We start from the raw sequence: 17,766 nt of genomic DNA on the forward strand, positions 1-17,766 counted from the left end.
GGACTGACTTATGTATGCTACGCATCTGCTTCAAACAAAAATTCTTAAGGAGCACATTAATGACCTACACACAAAACCTATGCATTCGGCACTTGTCAGGCCTTCGTTCCAAACTACTTGCAATTATTTAAAGTTGTCTTTCAACTGATACTTGAAAATGCTTATTAGATGAAAACTATGTGAATTAAACAACCGATTAAAAAAAAAGAAAGAAACACATTTGAATATGCAAGCCCATGTGTTAGCATTTTATGAGAAAGGTATGAGAGGCAAATGCCATCGTTTTAGTCATTTCATCTCCTTTTCTTTAAAAAAAAAAAAAAAAAAGATATTTTTTTTTTTTTTTTAAAGCTTGATGTGTGGGTTGTTTAAAAGAATGAGAGAGGGAGAGAGAAAATATTAAAATGGTTATAGGGTTAAAAGAAGCAATGTCCTGAAAGCATTCAGTACTTATTACAATATTTTTCTAGCTCATTTTGCCATCGAAGTTATTTCTTCAAATCTTTAAATATATAATTGATCAGTAAATCATACAAACAGCTGCTTTTAATTAATTTTGCAAAGATCTGTGGAGGCCTTTTTTTTCTTTCTCTTTTTTCTCTGAAATATAATGAATGTGTGGACATGTCTAAATCAGTTGACATGTTTTGTTTGACAACAGAAAAATGCTGAACGGTTTTATCAGCGTTTCTGTGAAATACCTGGCCTCAAACCTGTGATGCCACAGGGTGCTATGTACATGATGGTGAGTGACTTTCAGCAGTATTTACGGTTACTGTGATGGAATATTCCCTCTGCATACATTTCTTTCGGCAGTGTTTACAGTTACTGTGATGGAATATTCCCTCTACACACATTTCTTTCAGCAGTATTTACAGTTACTTTGATGGAATATTCCCTCTACATACATTTCTTTCAGCAGTATTTACGGTTACTGTGATGGAATATTCCCTCTGCATACAGTTAATGTGATGGAATATTCCCTCTACATACATTTCTTTCAGCAGTATTTACGGTTACTGTGATGGAATATTCCCTTTACATACATTTCTTTCAGCAGTATTTACAGTTACTATGATGGAATTTTCCCTCTACACACATTTCTTTCAGCAGTATTTACAGTTACTGTGATGGAATATTCCCTCTGCACACATTTCTTTCAGCAGTATTTACAGTTACTGTGATGGAATATTCCCTCTACACACATTTCTTTCAGCAGTATTTACAGTTACTGTGATGGAATATTCCCTCTACACACATTTCTTTCAGCAGTATTTACAGTTACTGTGATGGAATATTCCCTCTACATACAGTTACTGTGATGGAATATTCCCTCTGCATACATTTCTTTCAGCAGTATTTACAGTTACTGTGATGGAATATTCCCTCTACACACATTTCTTTCAGCAGTATTTACAGTTACTGTGATGGAATATTCCCTCTACATACATTTCTTTCAGCAGTATTTACAGTTACTTTGATGGAATTTTCCCTCTACATACATTTCTTTCAGCAGTATTTACAGTTACTGTGATGGAATATTCCCTCTACATACATTTCTTTCAGCAGTATTTACAGTTACTGTGATGGAATATTCCCTCTACACACATTTCTTTCAGCAGTATTTACAGTTTCTGTGATGGAATATTCCCTCTACATACATTTCTTTCAGCAGTATTTACAGTTACTGTGATGGAATTTTCCCTCTACACACATTTCTTTCAGCAGTATTTACAGTTACTGTGATGGAATATTCCCTCTACACACATTTCTTTCAGCAGTATTTACAGTTACTGTGATGGAATATTCCCTCGGCACACATTTCTTTCAGCAGTATTTACAGTTACTGTGATGGAATATTCTCTCTACACACATTTCTTTCAGCAGTATTTACAGTTACTGTGATGGGATATTCCCTCTACACACATTTCTTTCAGCAGTATTTACAGTTACTGTGATGGAATTTTCCCTCTACACACATTTCTTTCAGCAGTATTTACAGTTACTGTGATGGGATATTCCCTCTACACACATTTCTTTCAGCAGTATTTACAGTTACTGTGATGGAATATTCTCTCTACACACATTTCTTTCAGCAGTATTTACAGTTACTGTGATGGAATTTTCCCTCTACACACATTTCTTTCAGCAGTATTTACAGTTACTTTGATGGAATATTCCCTCTACATACATTTCTTTCAGCAGTATTTACAGTTACTGTGATGGGATATTCCCTCTACACACATTTCTTTCAGCAGTATTTACAGTTACTTTGATGGAATATTCCCTCTACATACATTTCTTTCAGCAGTATTTACAGTTACTGTGATGGAATATTCTCTCTACACACATTTCTTTCAGCAGTATTTACAGTTACTGTGATGGAATATTCCCTCTACACACATTTCTTTCAGCAGTATTTACAGTTACTTTGATGGAATATTCCCTCTACACACATTTCTTTCAGCAGTATTTACAGTTATTTTGATATATTTCATTTGCAAAAACGTCCTTTCCGTAATTGCAAACTGATGTTGGTGATGTAATATTCCCTTGGAAAAGATCTGTCCCATCAGTAATTGAAATAGCTTTTCTGTGATTATGTTGTGTATTGACTTGCATTACTTTTATAAAAATTATCAATTATGTACTCCCTTCATAACATCTTTCCATCAGCTATTGTTATTACCGTGACAGAATATTCCCTTCACATACATTTTTCCATACATGCACACTGAGGAGGTGTGTGAGAGAAAGCCCAGTGTGCTGATTGACATGGTCACACACCATGGTGCCTGGTTTGACAGGTGGGGATCAGCATGGCCCACTTCCCTGAGTTCGAGTCTGACATCCAGTTTGTGGAGACGATGGTCACTGAGCAGAGTGTCTTCTGCCTGCCAGCCACAGTGAGTGTCTCATATCCGTCATTGTAATACAGTGTGTTGTGTTGTTTCTTCTTCTTCTTCTTTAGGGGGCTGCGACTCCTATTTTCACTCATATTCGCAAGTGGGCGTTTACATGTATGACCATTTTTACCCACACCATACATGCAGTTGTACTGCGTTTTTGGGTGGGGATGGGGGATGCATGCTGGGTGTGTTCTGGTTTCCATAACCCACTGAACTCAGACATGTACTTTGGCATTTTCAATGTATTTGATCTCCTGCATTGTGTACACATGAAGGGGGTTAGGCACCAGCAGGTCCGTGCAATTGTGGGTCTGGGAGATTGGAAAAATCTCTACCATGAGCCGTGATCCCGGTTCGAACCCAGGACCCTCAGATTGAAAGTCCAAAGCTTTAACCACTCAGCTGTTTCGCCTGTCCTTGTGTCGTTCCATATTAGTCACTGAGCAGTGTTTTCTGCCCTCCCACCATGTCACATGTAAGCCAGTGTAGTATTGTCTATTGTGTTGCATTGTAGTATGTTGTGTTGTTGTACTGTACTGTGTTAAGATACAAGTTTGTAAATTAACAGAAATTTGTCTTTTGGCTCAAGTACATGCAACATTAAACATATGAAGTACAGTCACTTTTAGAACATGTTCATTCATTAAAATATGCATCACAGAAATTGTTGTATTGTGATGTGCATTTTTTCTCTGAAATTCACGCTGCCATTCCCAGGGAGACTGTTACCATAGTATATTCTTTTCAATGAAATATATATGCTCTGTTCTTTACCATTGCTTTTGTATGCATCTCTGGTTTGCTGTGAGACAGTTTGCTGAATGAACAGTCAGGAGCTGGCAGAATCAGCTGCCAAAGTTAGTAAGTTATATTTTTCCAGATTTTTTTCACAATCATTGTCATACTCAAGTCAGTTTTCGCTGAAAAACATTGTCAAGAAAAGTCTACTGACCAAAAATCTGTATACTACTTTCATTGTATGACTGCATATTTTTTATGTGCGTTTCTTGAGCAAACATACCATTATTTTCCTGTGAACAAGACGTTCTCCTGTGTGTCTGCAGTGCTTCCAGTACCCAGGCTATTTCCGTGTGGTACTGACGGTGCCTGCAGATAAAGTGGACGAGGCCTGTGACCGCATCGAGCAGTTCTGTCGTGACCACTACTGTGGACCTGACGCCCAGGAGAAAACACTCATCAATGGAGTCTGATGGGAGTGTGTGATGCCATGCTGCTGGAGTTACCGTTGTGTACAGAGGTGGACCAGTAGAAGGGTGGGAATATCGGGGTTATCCTTTGGTTGACAGATCTGGAAGCTTAGAGTATTACAAGCGATTTGGTCTGGTGTTTTTCTGTTGCTGGTTTGTTTGTTGTTTTTTTTATGGTGGTGAGGATGCTTTTATGTTAAATTAAAAAAAATAATAAAAAAGAGGAAGAGAAAAAAAAGGTGGGTATTTGGGATGTTTTCATAAGCACATTTGCATACTTTTTCCTGCTCACAAATGTGAACAAAGATGCTAAGCAGAGGCAGCTACTGAAAGCTCAAATCCCTTCAAGTTATCCAAAGCACAAATCCTGTCAGTGGCTGCTGATGAAATTGCATGTGTACATTTCATAACTGTACATGACATAATGAAATGTGTTGCACGTTTTTTTGTTTGGTTTTTTTAAACGGGACTTTTCCTGTCAAGCTTTTTCACTTGTACAGAATTTGTGCTGGTGAATGAAAACCCTCTATGTGAGTGGCATTACAGAATTTGTGCTGGTGAATGAAAACCCTCTATGTGAGTGGCATTTCATAACTGAGGCTTTAAGGAACCTTGACACGTTCTATGAAATTCTGTTTAGGCCATTTAAAAACTGATCTTTGGAAAGCCCTTTTTTCTATGTAAATATTGATGTTTTACAAAATCAGTATTAGAAACTGGGAGTAACATGAATAATAACACAATATTTTTGTGGTATGTGTCAGCAAGTTGTACTTTGTACACAGAAATGAAAAAAAACAAACTGTTATCCACATTAAAAAAGTATTGCTTTTTTGTTTTTTAGTAGTTTTTTTTAAAATTTTATACATTAACCTTTCATCTCCAATTCATGTACAGAAACCAGAGACTTGTTCAGCCTTGTGTAAACATTTTTTTTGCTCAGTTTTGATCCCCCCCTCTTTTTTTCCCTTCTTTTTAGAGTAGCGCATTAAAGTATATGCTTGTATTTTAATATTCTTTTTGGACGTCTTTCAGAGCTACATGATGGTAATGTCAATATGGTATGGATACACATGTTGATCTGCGTATTGTCACTGTGCCATTATTGCATTTATTCCGATTTGCATTCCAGTGTAATAATTATGACCAGAATATTTGAACGTTTCATTTGTCACCACTTTATCCACTTGGCTTTCGATTGTATCATTTTTCCAACAACAGAGCAAGTTGCGTGGGTTTTTTTCCTTCCCCCTGATATGACCAGAATATTTCACTATTTCATTGGACCCTTTCGTTATCTTTTAGTGGCTTCTGAATGTATTTTTTCCAGCAGGTTAACTCAAAGTGGGTGAGGAATGGTATCTTACAAGGGAAATCTTTTCATTATGGAAAAATGCTGAATAGCATTTATCTGTGACATTTTAGAATTTGCAAATGAACAATCTGTAGATGTCCCAGTGCTTCATAGTTGCTGTGATCTGCACAAAACAGGATACATTTTGATGCTAAAAGCTTAGAAACTGTACAATTTCTCTGAAATCACATTATTTAGAAGTCATTTTAGTTTTGCAGAATGTGTAAATATGCATGGTTTTACATTCTGGTTCCCCTGCCCCTCCCTACACTAATGTTGACAAAAGGAAAAAAAAATCTTGTAAGATTTTTTTTTTCAATTTGTTGAACATGAGGTACCAAGATTTCAGCTGCTGATGATGAAAATAAAATTTGAACATGTGATCATTGCATATATTTTGTGACAGGTTGGTTTGTTTATGCTGTTTTATAGTTAGAGTTAAAGAACAAGACTTGTATTCCATCAGGACTTCAGAGTACCACTCCTGAACCTGGAAGGTTTGAGTTGTTTATGTGTGACAAAAATAAATTGCATCTTTTCTTTTTCTTTTTGTGGTAAACAATCATTACTGAGTACAAAAGACTGGTTCTAATCAAATAATTACTATCAAGGGTTTCTCGCATGGAAAAACATGAAAACCTGATTGTAATTACAGTCATGATACATATTCATTCCAACACTTTTTTCCACACCAAACAACAAAAAAAAACAGATTTCAATATCACTTCATTAGTTTCATGATCATAATGAGCATGAACATTCTTGCCACAAAGATGTACAACATATACCTTACTTTCAATCAAATGTTTATCTTTCAACATTCTTTCCATACAACTAAAATCAAATGTCTAAGAACAGTAAGCCTAAGCAGCAACATCACCTTTACTCAGAAAGGTAGCAGCTTCAATAGTTTTTTACAAAGAAACAGTGTAGCACAAAATTACCAATGTCCATGAGGTGAAAAATAACAGCATGGAGCACAAAACAGTGACACGGCTTCCTGATGGCACTGAGAAAAATAAATGACAAAATTTACTCTTTAAAAACTGCACACAACAGTCTATTGTAGGTGCTACATTTCACTTCATTCTGTTATGTTCAACAAAAGTATTTTTACATGGTCCAATTTTATCCAGACAACAAAAAGATATTAACTTCTTTCAAAGCAGAAACAGATTCAGATCCATTGAATTTCAAATAACCAACCACACACAAACACATCCACACCGCTATGGACAAATCCCAAACATTACAGCAGAGCCATGATAACAAAGAGCACAAACTAAAATCACCTTTCACCCATCCACACAGCATTCACAACACAGGAACTTCATCTGCCAGGTGTCTTATTTCCCTTTCCTGAATCCTCCTCCTTTGCCTTTCTTCTTGCTGCTTCCCTTCTGGTCCTCGGCCTGCACACAGGTAAAGCATGCTACCATAACAACAGTACAACACAAAGGTAAGTCAGGGTTATTGTAATGATAGTACAACACACAGGTAAATCGGGTTATCATAACAATACAACACAGGTAAGCCAGGGAGGTTATTTTAACAACAGTACAACACATGTAAGTCAGGTTATCAACAGTACAACACACATATAAGTGGGGTTAACAAGACAGTACAACACACATATAAGTCAGGTTAACATGACAGTACAACACACATAAAAGTCAGGTTATCATAACAGTACAACACACAGGCAAATAAGATTATTTTAACAACAGTACAACACAGATAGGTCAGGGAGGTTATAACAACAATACAACTCACAGGTAAGGAAGGTTATCATAACAGTACACTGGTAAATCAGTTTATCGTAACACCTGTACAACACATGCAAGTCAGGTTATCATTACAGTACATCACACAGGTAAGTCAGGTTACCTTAACAACAGTACAACACACATTTTTAGTAAGGTTATAGTACAACACACATTTTTAGTAAGGTTATCTTAACAGCACAACACACAGGTAGGTCAGGTTATCATAAGAACAGTACAACACACAGGTAAATCGGGTTATTGTAACATCAGTACAACACACAGGTAAATCCGGTTATTGTATCATCAGTACAACACACAGGTAAATCAGGTTATTGTAACAACAGTACAACACACAGGTAAGTCAGGTTATCATAACAGCACAACACACAGGTAAGACAGGTTATCTTATCAACAGTACAACACAAATGTAAGTCAGGTTATCATAACAGTACAACACAAATGTAAGTCAGGTTATCATAACAGTAAAACACACAGGTAAGTCAGGTTATCATAACAACAGTACAACACACAGGTAGATCAGGTTATCAGAACAACAGTACAACACACAGGTAAGTTAGGTTATAATAAAAGCACAACACACAGGTACGTCATCATCTTAATCTAAACCCTATAGACTGAAAAAACATATATATAGCTGTATCCTCTTACCTCAAGCATTGGCTGTACCATCTTTATCCAAACTCTACAGTCAAAAAATATAGAGCTGTATCCTTTTATCTCAAGCCTCAGCTGTATCATCTTAATCCAAACCCTATAGACTGTGAAAAAATATATAGCTGTATCCTCTTACCTCAAGCCTCAGCTGTATCATCTTTATCGGCTGCCGAAAAAGGACGCTGCTTCTGGTAACACAAAGGAGGTAACTACCAAGGGAGACTATTTGCTGCAGCTTCTTTCAATTTCTCTGCACAGCAGACTAGTATTTTGGACAGAACAGGAATCCAGACTCCTGCCGGAGTCTGCACCAGTGAGTCACAGTTACGTATGTGTAATTTAACCTTATCCAAACCCTACAGACTGTCAAAAAATACATAGCTGTATCCTCTCATCTCAAGCCTTGTGCACTGCAGTCACCCCGCTCCCACCTTCCGCTTGACGGCAGTGCTGGACGAGGACTTGGACACCACAGAGAAGAAGGAATCCATGCGGCCCTGCGTGGACCCCTGGCGTGACTTCTGCAGCTTCTTGATCCCGTTTCGTATCCTGTCCTCACTGACATAGAAAGAAGACATGTCACATGCTGCTCGGTCTGTCTAAATGCTGATCATAAACAGGACAGGAGTCATCAATAATATTTACTGGATTTTGTTTCTTATGTTTCTATTAATATCTCTCAGGACTATATGAACATATATAAAATTTTAAATCAATTCCATTTGTTTTACACACACACACACACACACAAATATATATATATGGGGGGGGTGTGTGTGTGTGTGTGTGAACGTGTGCATTAAACTATGTACATCCTGTTACCGTATATGCCACACTTAGACTTAACCAAAATAGCCATGACTCTAGAGTCAATAACAAAAACAGCAAAATCTTAACTCTGCAAAATTCTTATGTCAAGTGACATGCACCAAAAGGCAACAAATCTGTTTCATGAAACAAGCTGCATTATACACAGCTGGAACATACCACTATTTACATGTCAATGCAGCAACTCAGGGTAATCTAAATCAGACAAGCACTGGGAAAAAAAAAATACAAGAGCCAGCAGTTCAACATGTGAACAACCCAAGTAGTAAAGTATCTCTTTCTGAAATCAATATGTATCAAACAGATGTAGATATAGCAGGATAATCCACAACAGTTCAGCCTTGCTTCTGTATCGTTTCTCAGTATCACTGTGTCTGATGTACTATGTGAATTTGTGTGTCTGTGTGCGTGTGTGTGTTTTGTTTTTTTTTGTTGTTTTTTTTAACAAATACTACATTGTGTTTACGAAGGCTCCCTTTTAACTGAAATGAAAATAGAATATCACATCAACAACCACTTACTTGAAATTCTTCTGTGTGACCATGAATTCCACCAGAGCCTCTTCATCAGGATCTGACCACTTGATCTGAACCACAACACACAGACATGTCACTCAGAACAAAAATCATCACAGCTGTGTTGTTCTGGTCTTTCATTACTGGTATAAAAATAACTCCCCACCCCCACCCCACCCCACCCACCCCCTTGCCCCACTGTTAAATATTAAAGTAGGAACTATACAGTATCAAAAATAACACAGTGTGAAACAGCTAAAAAAAAATAAAAAAAATAAAAAGTATCAAAAAGCCAAATTTTCCCCCCTTAAATATACATTTATTCCGTAACTCATTCCATACAAATATTATTTGTATCTGTTTAAAATCAGCACATGTACCAGCCATCAGGAAGGTGAAGGTAAATGATCTTAAATAAAAAACAAAACAAACACTAAAAAAACAATTCATGCAGATAAATCAACAAAACTGTTGGAACATTTATGCTCTGACTGTATGTGTACACATACATATGCACTTATCCGGACTTCAAACCAGTTGCATATATGTGCACTGTTCAGAAACTATTAACTGGAATAGTTTTTGTTTTGGTAAATATCTGATTCAACATCTCATCATAACAAAAACAAAACAAAAATTTCCATCACTGGTAAAGATACTGCACAGTCAACAAGATAACCCCCAAAACAAAGTCACAGACAAATCAGTAATGAGTGTGATCACCATTCTTGTCAAGACATTAGTGACATCACTGCTGTGGTGAATTGATGATCCCGTCAATATTGCTAAATACACATAACCAAACAATTCAGGACATATTTTAAAGCAGTTTTCTTCAGAAGACCTCATGCTTCTATACTGGTCTTAACTTTAGTGGAAGTCTGTGTAGTCTGTAGTCAGAAGTCTGACTAAATTCCTGTTGTATTTGTATATGCTCTCAACATATGCTTGTTTGGTTGGGTTTTTTTTTTTAACAGACAAATTAACGCACAAGAAAATGAAGTTCCACTCATACTCACATCTACAGCTTCTGGATCAGCTACCTCCGGTTCCTGGAAAAGTCTGCGTGCTTCCTTGTACATCCAGTCCTCTGGAACTGTGTATTTCTGCACAGCAAACCCAGCCTCTGAACATGTGCACCACTTATCAAAGACATCATCACTTCCATTAAGCATTCTGCAGTTATATCATGCTGCCTTTTTACTTTTCTGCTCATATATAGGCATACAATTGTACATACGTCTTTTGGAAAAGTAAGTAGAAAACTATGTCTATTTTTAGACATACAATTGCACCTGCATGCATTAAAACTTTTCCTTTATTTTTTCCACCAGAATTAGATCCAACCAACATGTGTATCTGTCTTTTATGTGCTCTAAATCCTGCAGTGCCGTGCAAGCTCAGCAAACTTTGAACACACACAGTCTCAAGTTTCAAGGGGGCGTCAAACATGCAGACTGATCCATGCATGCTACATCACATCTGCTTTAAAAAAAAAAAATTAAAAAAACAACAACAAAAAAACAGATGCCTGACTTTATCAAAGAAGCAAGCTGCTTGTCAGGACCTTGAGAGTCTACCAAATTCTGAAAATACATCTTTACTTTTGTATGGAAGCAGTAAACAAAATGATAAATAATGAATAAAGACAATCAAGAAAGAATGATAAAAAAATTTGAAGGGAAAAAAAACATGCATCTAAGGCAAATAAAGAAAAATAAACATGACAATGGGCTGCACTCAGCTAAGTTGTGCACACTCATCGTACTAATACATGTGCACAAACCTGCACACCACCACACACAGGTATGTAAAGCACAGACACACCAACTTGCACACACAGAAAACCCATCATCACGGACACTTCATGACATTACCTTCTGGTCCAGGTGTTCCAGGATGGTTTCAATGTTCTTGTGCTGTTTGATCAGCTCCACAGCTCTCTTGGGACCAATGCCTTTGATGGAGTCACAGTAGTCACAGCCTAGCAGGATGCACAGGTCAATGAACTGAAACACAGATCAGGGAACATGCAGAAATTCTTGTAATCTAATGTTCATTCACAGAATTTTCAAGCTGTAAAACGGAATGTGAGTGGAATAATTTGAATTGTTCAGTGTGACTGAGTGTGTTCATTAAATGTGATCAAGTTGTCAAATGTCAAATGTGGTGCTGAGTGTTAAAGCGTGTGCAGTCATCCATTAAAATCTTGATCAAAATAATTTTCAGACACAGATAGGGTGCATACACAACAGCTGATAAGCCACAGGAATCAGATCTAGGTACAAAAGTTGAGTCTTATAAGTAAAAAATTATGGCAATTGCACATACATATATACACATATGCAGAACTTATGAGAATAAAATATAAACACATATAAGGACAACAATGAACTTTTAATTTAAGAATAAAACCAATACAACAGTCATAAATCATGAAATATGATACTGAAAAATGGCAACATTTCCAAACATTTACTCTCTATATATAAACAGTTCCTACATCATCAATTCAGAAACTGACAAAACTGAAAATTTGTTAGTGGGTTATATCTTCATCCAAACAAAGTTATATGTAAATGCATCAGGGTGATTGACCAGTTTTGGATTTTAACTCCCTGACAAAAGAAAGGAATAACACTTGAAAGATCTTGAATTACCTACCTCATCCATGGAGAAATTCATATCTTCCAGGACTTTATTCAGGTAAAACTCTTTGATGGGCATCTTCCTGTAACAAAATAGGACAACGTAGAAACTATCCTTTTAAGTAAAGACATGTGAAGCAAGTGTGTTCATATTTCCTTTATGTGCGAATAAACCAGGAAATAAATAAACAGGATGAGGAGATGGACGACCAAATGAAGCACACATCATGTCATGATGGGGCATAAACTATTGGAATACTGACATCAGCACCTTCCCAACACAAATTTATTAAAGCATTCATCTTAACATTCACTGTGCATTTGATCTCTGCTTATTTTAAACACATAAAAGGAACATTACTGATACTATGAAAAGTACCAATTTTTTTTCTGACTTGATCACATTATGCATTATCAACTCAGCAGTATCACTGAATCATATCAAAGGGAAAAAAAGGTTGAGACCTGACAATGATGGGTTAATGTGTCAACCTTTCTGATGGCCCTGGGTTTCAAACCAGGTCACAGCTCTTGGTCAGTTAAGGATGGAGATTTTTTTTCAACCTTCAGGTCAACAGATGCGCAGACCTGCTATTGCCTGATCCTACATGTGTACATGCATGCAGAAGATCAACTGTGTAAAAAGATCCTGTAATCTGCTATTCATGTCAGTGTTCAGAAAGTTATAGAAACAAACAAGAACACACAAAACATACACATCCATGAAAACGGAGCATGGCTGTCTGCATGGTGGAGTAAAACATACACATTAAGCTCACTTTACATTGTCAAGAGTGTATGTGGAAGTTGTAGCCCACAAACACAAAAGAAAAAGACTTTACAACATAAACAGTCATATACAAAGTTAATACCACAATATACACAGTTAACACTGACCTGGCCTCACTGAAGGTGAGGTGTCGCAGCACCACCTTAGAGCCGAATGTGAGAGCGTCCATGTCCTCTGTTCCTGTCGCATACACCTTGCCCGCCTTCACCAGAGCCGCACACTGAGCTTCTGCTTCACACGGAGCCTGGGAAGCAAAGTCACACTTCAGGACAACGTCAGATTCACACAATGTTTCATGGGAAGTTATTTTGTCACAGTGAGTATGGAAACAGAGCTAGTTTGAACAAGCAACCATCGCAGTGCAAAGTTCCTCAGTTTTAAGAAATTTCCTCAGTCTATGGAATAACGGCAGACTTTCGAACAATCTTTACACTAAATAAACTTAGCACTAGTATTATGCTAAGATTTTCTGTACAACCCAGCCGAGAATGATACTTCAACTTTTCTCAGATACACGAGCCATATGGATGTGTATTGTCAATAATAAACTAATGTGAAAAAGATATAGCACAAATTCAATCAATACAATAAGCTCATACTTATCAAAACCAACTTTATGAAGTAGGCAAAAACTCCAACCACTAGCAGTTTTATGGAAAGTTCTGGCTTCATTCCTCCACACCTTTATTTTCCCTCTGTGCAATTCAACTAAGTGTACTAACAGCAATGTTTGTAAGAGCATAAGTTACTGTTTTGTCTTATATTTAATGTAGAATGTCTGTTTGGTACGTAATGTTGAATACTCCTAGCCTCAACTAAATATGGCATTCACCACAATTTGAAACCTGTGCACCTGAAGTTCATTCACAAATCAAATGTTTCTTGACCCGCTTATGAACGACAAAATCCATGTCAATCTGGACTTTTACATGGGTAGGACTGATTGATTTTTGTCAGAATGAAAAGTTTAGTGCCCTGTTTAGGAGCCGTCTGCTGTGATCTTTAATTTTTTTTTAAATAAAAAAATCCACCAAAAAGCCAATAAGGAAATCTTTATAATATGCAAGTGCTCCCACCCTCACCTATTCTAAGCAGTGTGACATGATCTTGTTTGTTCTGAACACAAAGACGCATGTGGTATAACTGCCTACCTCCACATAGGGAACTCCCATGAGCTTCAGCAGCTCTTTGCATTCTTCGTTGTGCTGCTTCGTCACCTTCACCAGACGCCGGTTGAAGCGGTCTATGTTCTCTTCATCTCCTGGTTAAAAAAAAAGAGCACACAATGCAATACTGACTTCAATGAGTAAACATGACGATCATTACAGCTGCTCTCTCTCTTGCTGCTGTTCATTCTTTGCTGGTGATAATCCCCCTATCCGTCTTGTCTTTAACACAGAAAACATGAATCTTTAACAGAAAGTTGATTCAATATTATGTTGGTTAAGACAATTCTATTTAGCAGCTATTGGGGTCCGTGTCTTCCTACATGATTTTATAACTAAAGTACTCACAAATGAAACACTGGCTTCTCAGGTAACTTCATGGACTGGCCTGAGCTACAGAGCTTCAATTCATCTTGATGATAAAAGATGATACTGTAGTACTACACAAATTTAACCAGACTCCATTCACCATAAAAAATATGCTTAAACACATGATTTAACCTCAGTAAGTTACTGCTAACTCAGCAACTGGCCTAACATGTTGATACAATTAACAGAGAGTGCCCAATTTACAGAATAGGAGAGAACCCAGTTCATCATCACTTTTTCATTTTAACAACCGGGAAGAATGTGTTCTGAGCTCTCCAGGCTCACTCAGTATCATCCTCTTGTCCCTCCCTGAACAACTTCACAGTGGAGTTAAAATTAGTTTTTTTTATTACATCATACAACACACAGGTGCTAATGCTGTTTAATGTACACAATACATCCAAACATCACACACTTTCTGCTTTGCCAAGCACAGCAGAATATTTACTCCCTTCATTTTCCTAAGTGTAGGAAGGTGGTGAAGTGTACATGGGTATGTGACGAAGAGTGAAATGAGTTCGGTGTGGTGATACATACTTTTCTTTATAATATAAATACTTTTCAGTTTTCTCTTCAATAGTTTGAGAAAATGACATCACAACTGAAATTTCAAGCGTTATTTTTTAATTTTTCTGGAAATTTTCTCAGAATACAGAATGTGTTCGCACAGAAATGTTTTAAGGATGATATGGTATGAACCCCGAGAATTGTATGTATGCCTGTAAATGTTCTGGATGAGTAATGATTCTGCCATAATGCTCTACAGATACATTTGTAGCCTTCATAACTAATTTTCTTTACAAGAGTTTTCCTTTCTGTTTTTAAATCACATGCTTTAAGGACAGATCAAATGGTACAATAATTACCTGCTTCCTCAGCTTTCTCAAGCTCTTTCTGGGCAGCCTCTCTCATCTCTTTTCTTTTCGCCAGCTGGAAAAAGGAAGAAAATAAATGCTCAGAATATTTTCTCTTTTGGTATTACAGATCTAAGAATAAGATACACAAGTATTTAAACAATATACAAGTTTACAGGCAACACATTTATGCACTCCAATAAACATAAAATTCATTCAAGTCACTAAGCAGACATCTGGTATCAATTATGAAAAATTCATTGTAGCACTTTAACACACTGAACTTTCTGAAGCACTTGATAATTAAATAACAAAACATACACAGGCACACACACAAACCATGCCAGTACATCCACCTACATTCGCACACAACGTGCGCATACATTCACAGACGTGCATATGAACACACTGACTCCCTCTTTTTTAAGACAAGTTAATGAATCATACAGGCACAGATGGTACGTACCTGCTTGCTATAAAATGCAAAATATGAAACTGGAGCTTCTCGATCAACTGACTGATATAAGTTACAACATGATAAAATTTCATTCCCTTTCTTCCAGATGAACAGTTATTTTTTCAAGCTTTAACCAGAATATCAAGGATAGTTAGAATGAAATTATTAACCACACACAATAGTAAAAAGTCAACTGCACTCTGCCAGTTCTGAGAAAAATGTTCAGTAATTTCAAATCTACATACCTCTCCAGATTTCATCTCTGGTGGTTTGCCATCAAATACATAGACTGGCTTGATTCCGTTTTCAAGCATACGGATGGTTCGGTAGAACATACCCATCAGGTGACTGTAAAAAAGAAAAAGACCTGTCATCTAAATGTGTTTTTTTTAAAAAAGCACATCAATCCAGTTTACTTTAATTTTTGGCCAATTCATTTTCTTGATTAAGTTCTAAACTTACCATGATTTGATTTACACTTCAGTCTCTGATTATAATAGGATGAATCGTTAATTAAACATAACAGACAAGGACAGAGCAAACGAATCAATTTTAATGCTGATTTTATAGTAATTTTCTTTCCCTTCAAATTTCAGCGTGAACTGACCATTTCATATAAATACAGGATGTATTAATATATTTTTCTCCCTTCAGGAGATAACCCCCTAATTTTCAATTTCCTTTCAATTTCCTTTCAGTATTTCCAAATTCCATATCAAAGAAATTTACAACACAATGTTAACACTTTTTTTCTTGTTAATCTTTATCAGAAGATACAGATTTTTATGAATTTATGTCAAAACTACTTGAGAACTCTGAGAAGACACAACCCCTGTAGTAAAATTCCCTGCACTACCATTCTGCACTACCATTCCAATCTATCAATTCTGTTTCTGCACAGTGACAAAGTGACAAACACACACACAGACGAGAAAAAAGATCAACCTTGTGGTTTCTCCTTCTTCATTCATGAGTTGTGAGCCATCCTGTCTGACAGCAATCAAAAACTGGTAGATGCTCATGGACGCATCAATTGCTACCTTCCGACCTGCACAAACAAAAAAATCAATCAGCTGAAGGAAAATAGGGTCCTTGACAAGACAAGCTGTTTGTATGCTGGTATGTGTGTGACTGTGAGCATGAAACGTAAGAACGTGTGTGCATATCACTATGATTGTATGAAGGTCAGTGTGTGTGTGTGTGTGTGTGTGTGTGTGTATGTGTGTGTAACTGTAAGGGCATTCCACTTGCGTGCAAGCATCAGCATGTGTCAATTTTCTGCAATATTTACTTATGCCCGCCTCATTTTGCTCTCAGTCTCTGTAAGTCCGGGGTTGAAACAGACATACCCTTCCAAATTCTGACCGAGGTCGGATATACTCTAGTCTTAGAAAAAAACAACAACAAACAAACAATACTAAGCCACTGAATATGACATGGCTATGTTGTTATCGATAAGACATGAACAGGTCTACCATTTCTCTGGTCATGTACCAGGTATCTCCTCTAAAATCTTCATCTTGGCGAAGACATGAAAAGAATACGAACCGAAGTAGTTTTTGATGTCGTTTTCTTTCAGGGAAGCTGGTGCATAATCCCCCAAAACTTTTGACAGTCCATGAATACCCATTCTTCTGGCACATACACTCAACGTCCGACAGAAAGTGATGCAGACGACTCCCGCCACTTTGGTTGTTGATCTGCAGAGTTGGCAAAAGTAGTGGCGTAACAAGTTGAGAAAGTTGTGAAATGCTCACACATCTATTCTGGTTAAAATGTTACATGTTCTGAATGTTTTATTGACTGGACCCTTATGAATTTATTTCATCCACTAAAATAAACCATTACTATTTATAAACAAAACACACACACAAAAAGAACATGTTTTACGGAACAATCTTGTTTAGCTTTACTTATCTCTTCGCCATTCCGACAGATATTGACTGACGTCATTTATCCAACCACATTCCATAGCTGCAAAGTAAAGCAAAACCTAGAACTATTCGTGACAATAAAATTAATACAGATTCAAACGTTTCTTCTTCTTCTTCTTCTTCTTCTTCTTCTTCGTCATCATCATCTGCTTCTTCTTCTTTTTCTTCTTTTTTAATAGGCTGCAAAAGTGAAGAACGATGATATGATATGATATGATATGAAGCCGCAGTGTGTATTAAACGTTTGCTACGCCACGGAGGATGTTCAGTCTGTCTGAATCTTTCAATTTTCA

General features: G+C 36.9%; 2 protein-coding genes across 2 annotated transcripts in view; one reads left to right on the plus strand and one right to left on the minus strand.

Moving 5' to 3' along the window:
• Positions 1–5,862, plus strand: part of LOC143285468 (tyrosine aminotransferase-like) — a 46,459-nt gene extending 40,597 nt beyond the window's left edge. The window contains exons 10-12 of the mRNA XM_076592772.1: positions 662–745; positions 2,808–2,906; positions 3,974–5,862. Of these exons, the coding sequence (XP_076448887.1) occupies positions 662–745; positions 2,808–2,906; positions 3,974–4,120 (330 nt within the window). The 3' untranslated portion in view covers positions 4,121–5,862. The remainder of the gene's footprint in view (positions 1–661; positions 746–2,807; positions 2,907–3,973) is intronic.
• Positions 4,272–17,277, minus strand: LOC143285469 (flap endonuclease 1-like). Its single transcript, XM_076592773.1, has 12 exons — positions 17,088–17,277; positions 16,485–16,587; positions 15,785–15,887; positions 15,095–15,158; positions 13,845–13,954; positions 12,801–12,937; positions 11,920–11,986; positions 11,133–11,264; positions 10,275–10,361; positions 9,262–9,326; positions 8,344–8,470; positions 4,272–6,883 (listed from the first exon to the last, which is right to left on the minus strand). Exons 1-12 carry the CDS (start codon positions 17,167–17,169, stop codon positions 6,818–6,820), a joined length of 1,143 nt encoding a protein of 380 aa, XP_076448888.1. The 5' UTR covers positions 17,170–17,277; the 3' UTR covers positions 4,272–6,817.
• Positions 17,278–17,766: the final 489 nt, after the last annotated feature.

Source organism: Babylonia areolata, chromosome 9, assembly GCF_041734735.1.
Source record: "Babylonia areolata isolate BAREFJ2019XMU chromosome 9, ASM4173473v1, whole genome shotgun sequence".
Classification (NCBI taxonomy): Eukaryota; Metazoa; Mollusca; class Gastropoda; order Neogastropoda; family Buccinidae; genus Babylonia; species Babylonia areolata.

Bases quoted from the DNA above. Each gene is read 5' to 3' on its own strand.
- LOC143285469 (XM_076592773.1), bottom strand. From the start codon at position 17,169: ATGGGTATTCATGGACTGTCAAAAGTTTTGGGGGATTATGCACCAGCT. The intron at 16,588-17,087 runs GTTCGTATTCTT...TTGTTTGTGCAG, and splicing joins CGACATCAAAAACTACTTCG to GTCGGAAGGTAGCAATTGAT. The intron at 8,471-9,261 runs GTAAGTGGTTGT...TTTCTATGTCAG, and splicing joins GTCACACAGAAGAATTTCAA to TGAGGACAGGATACGAAACG.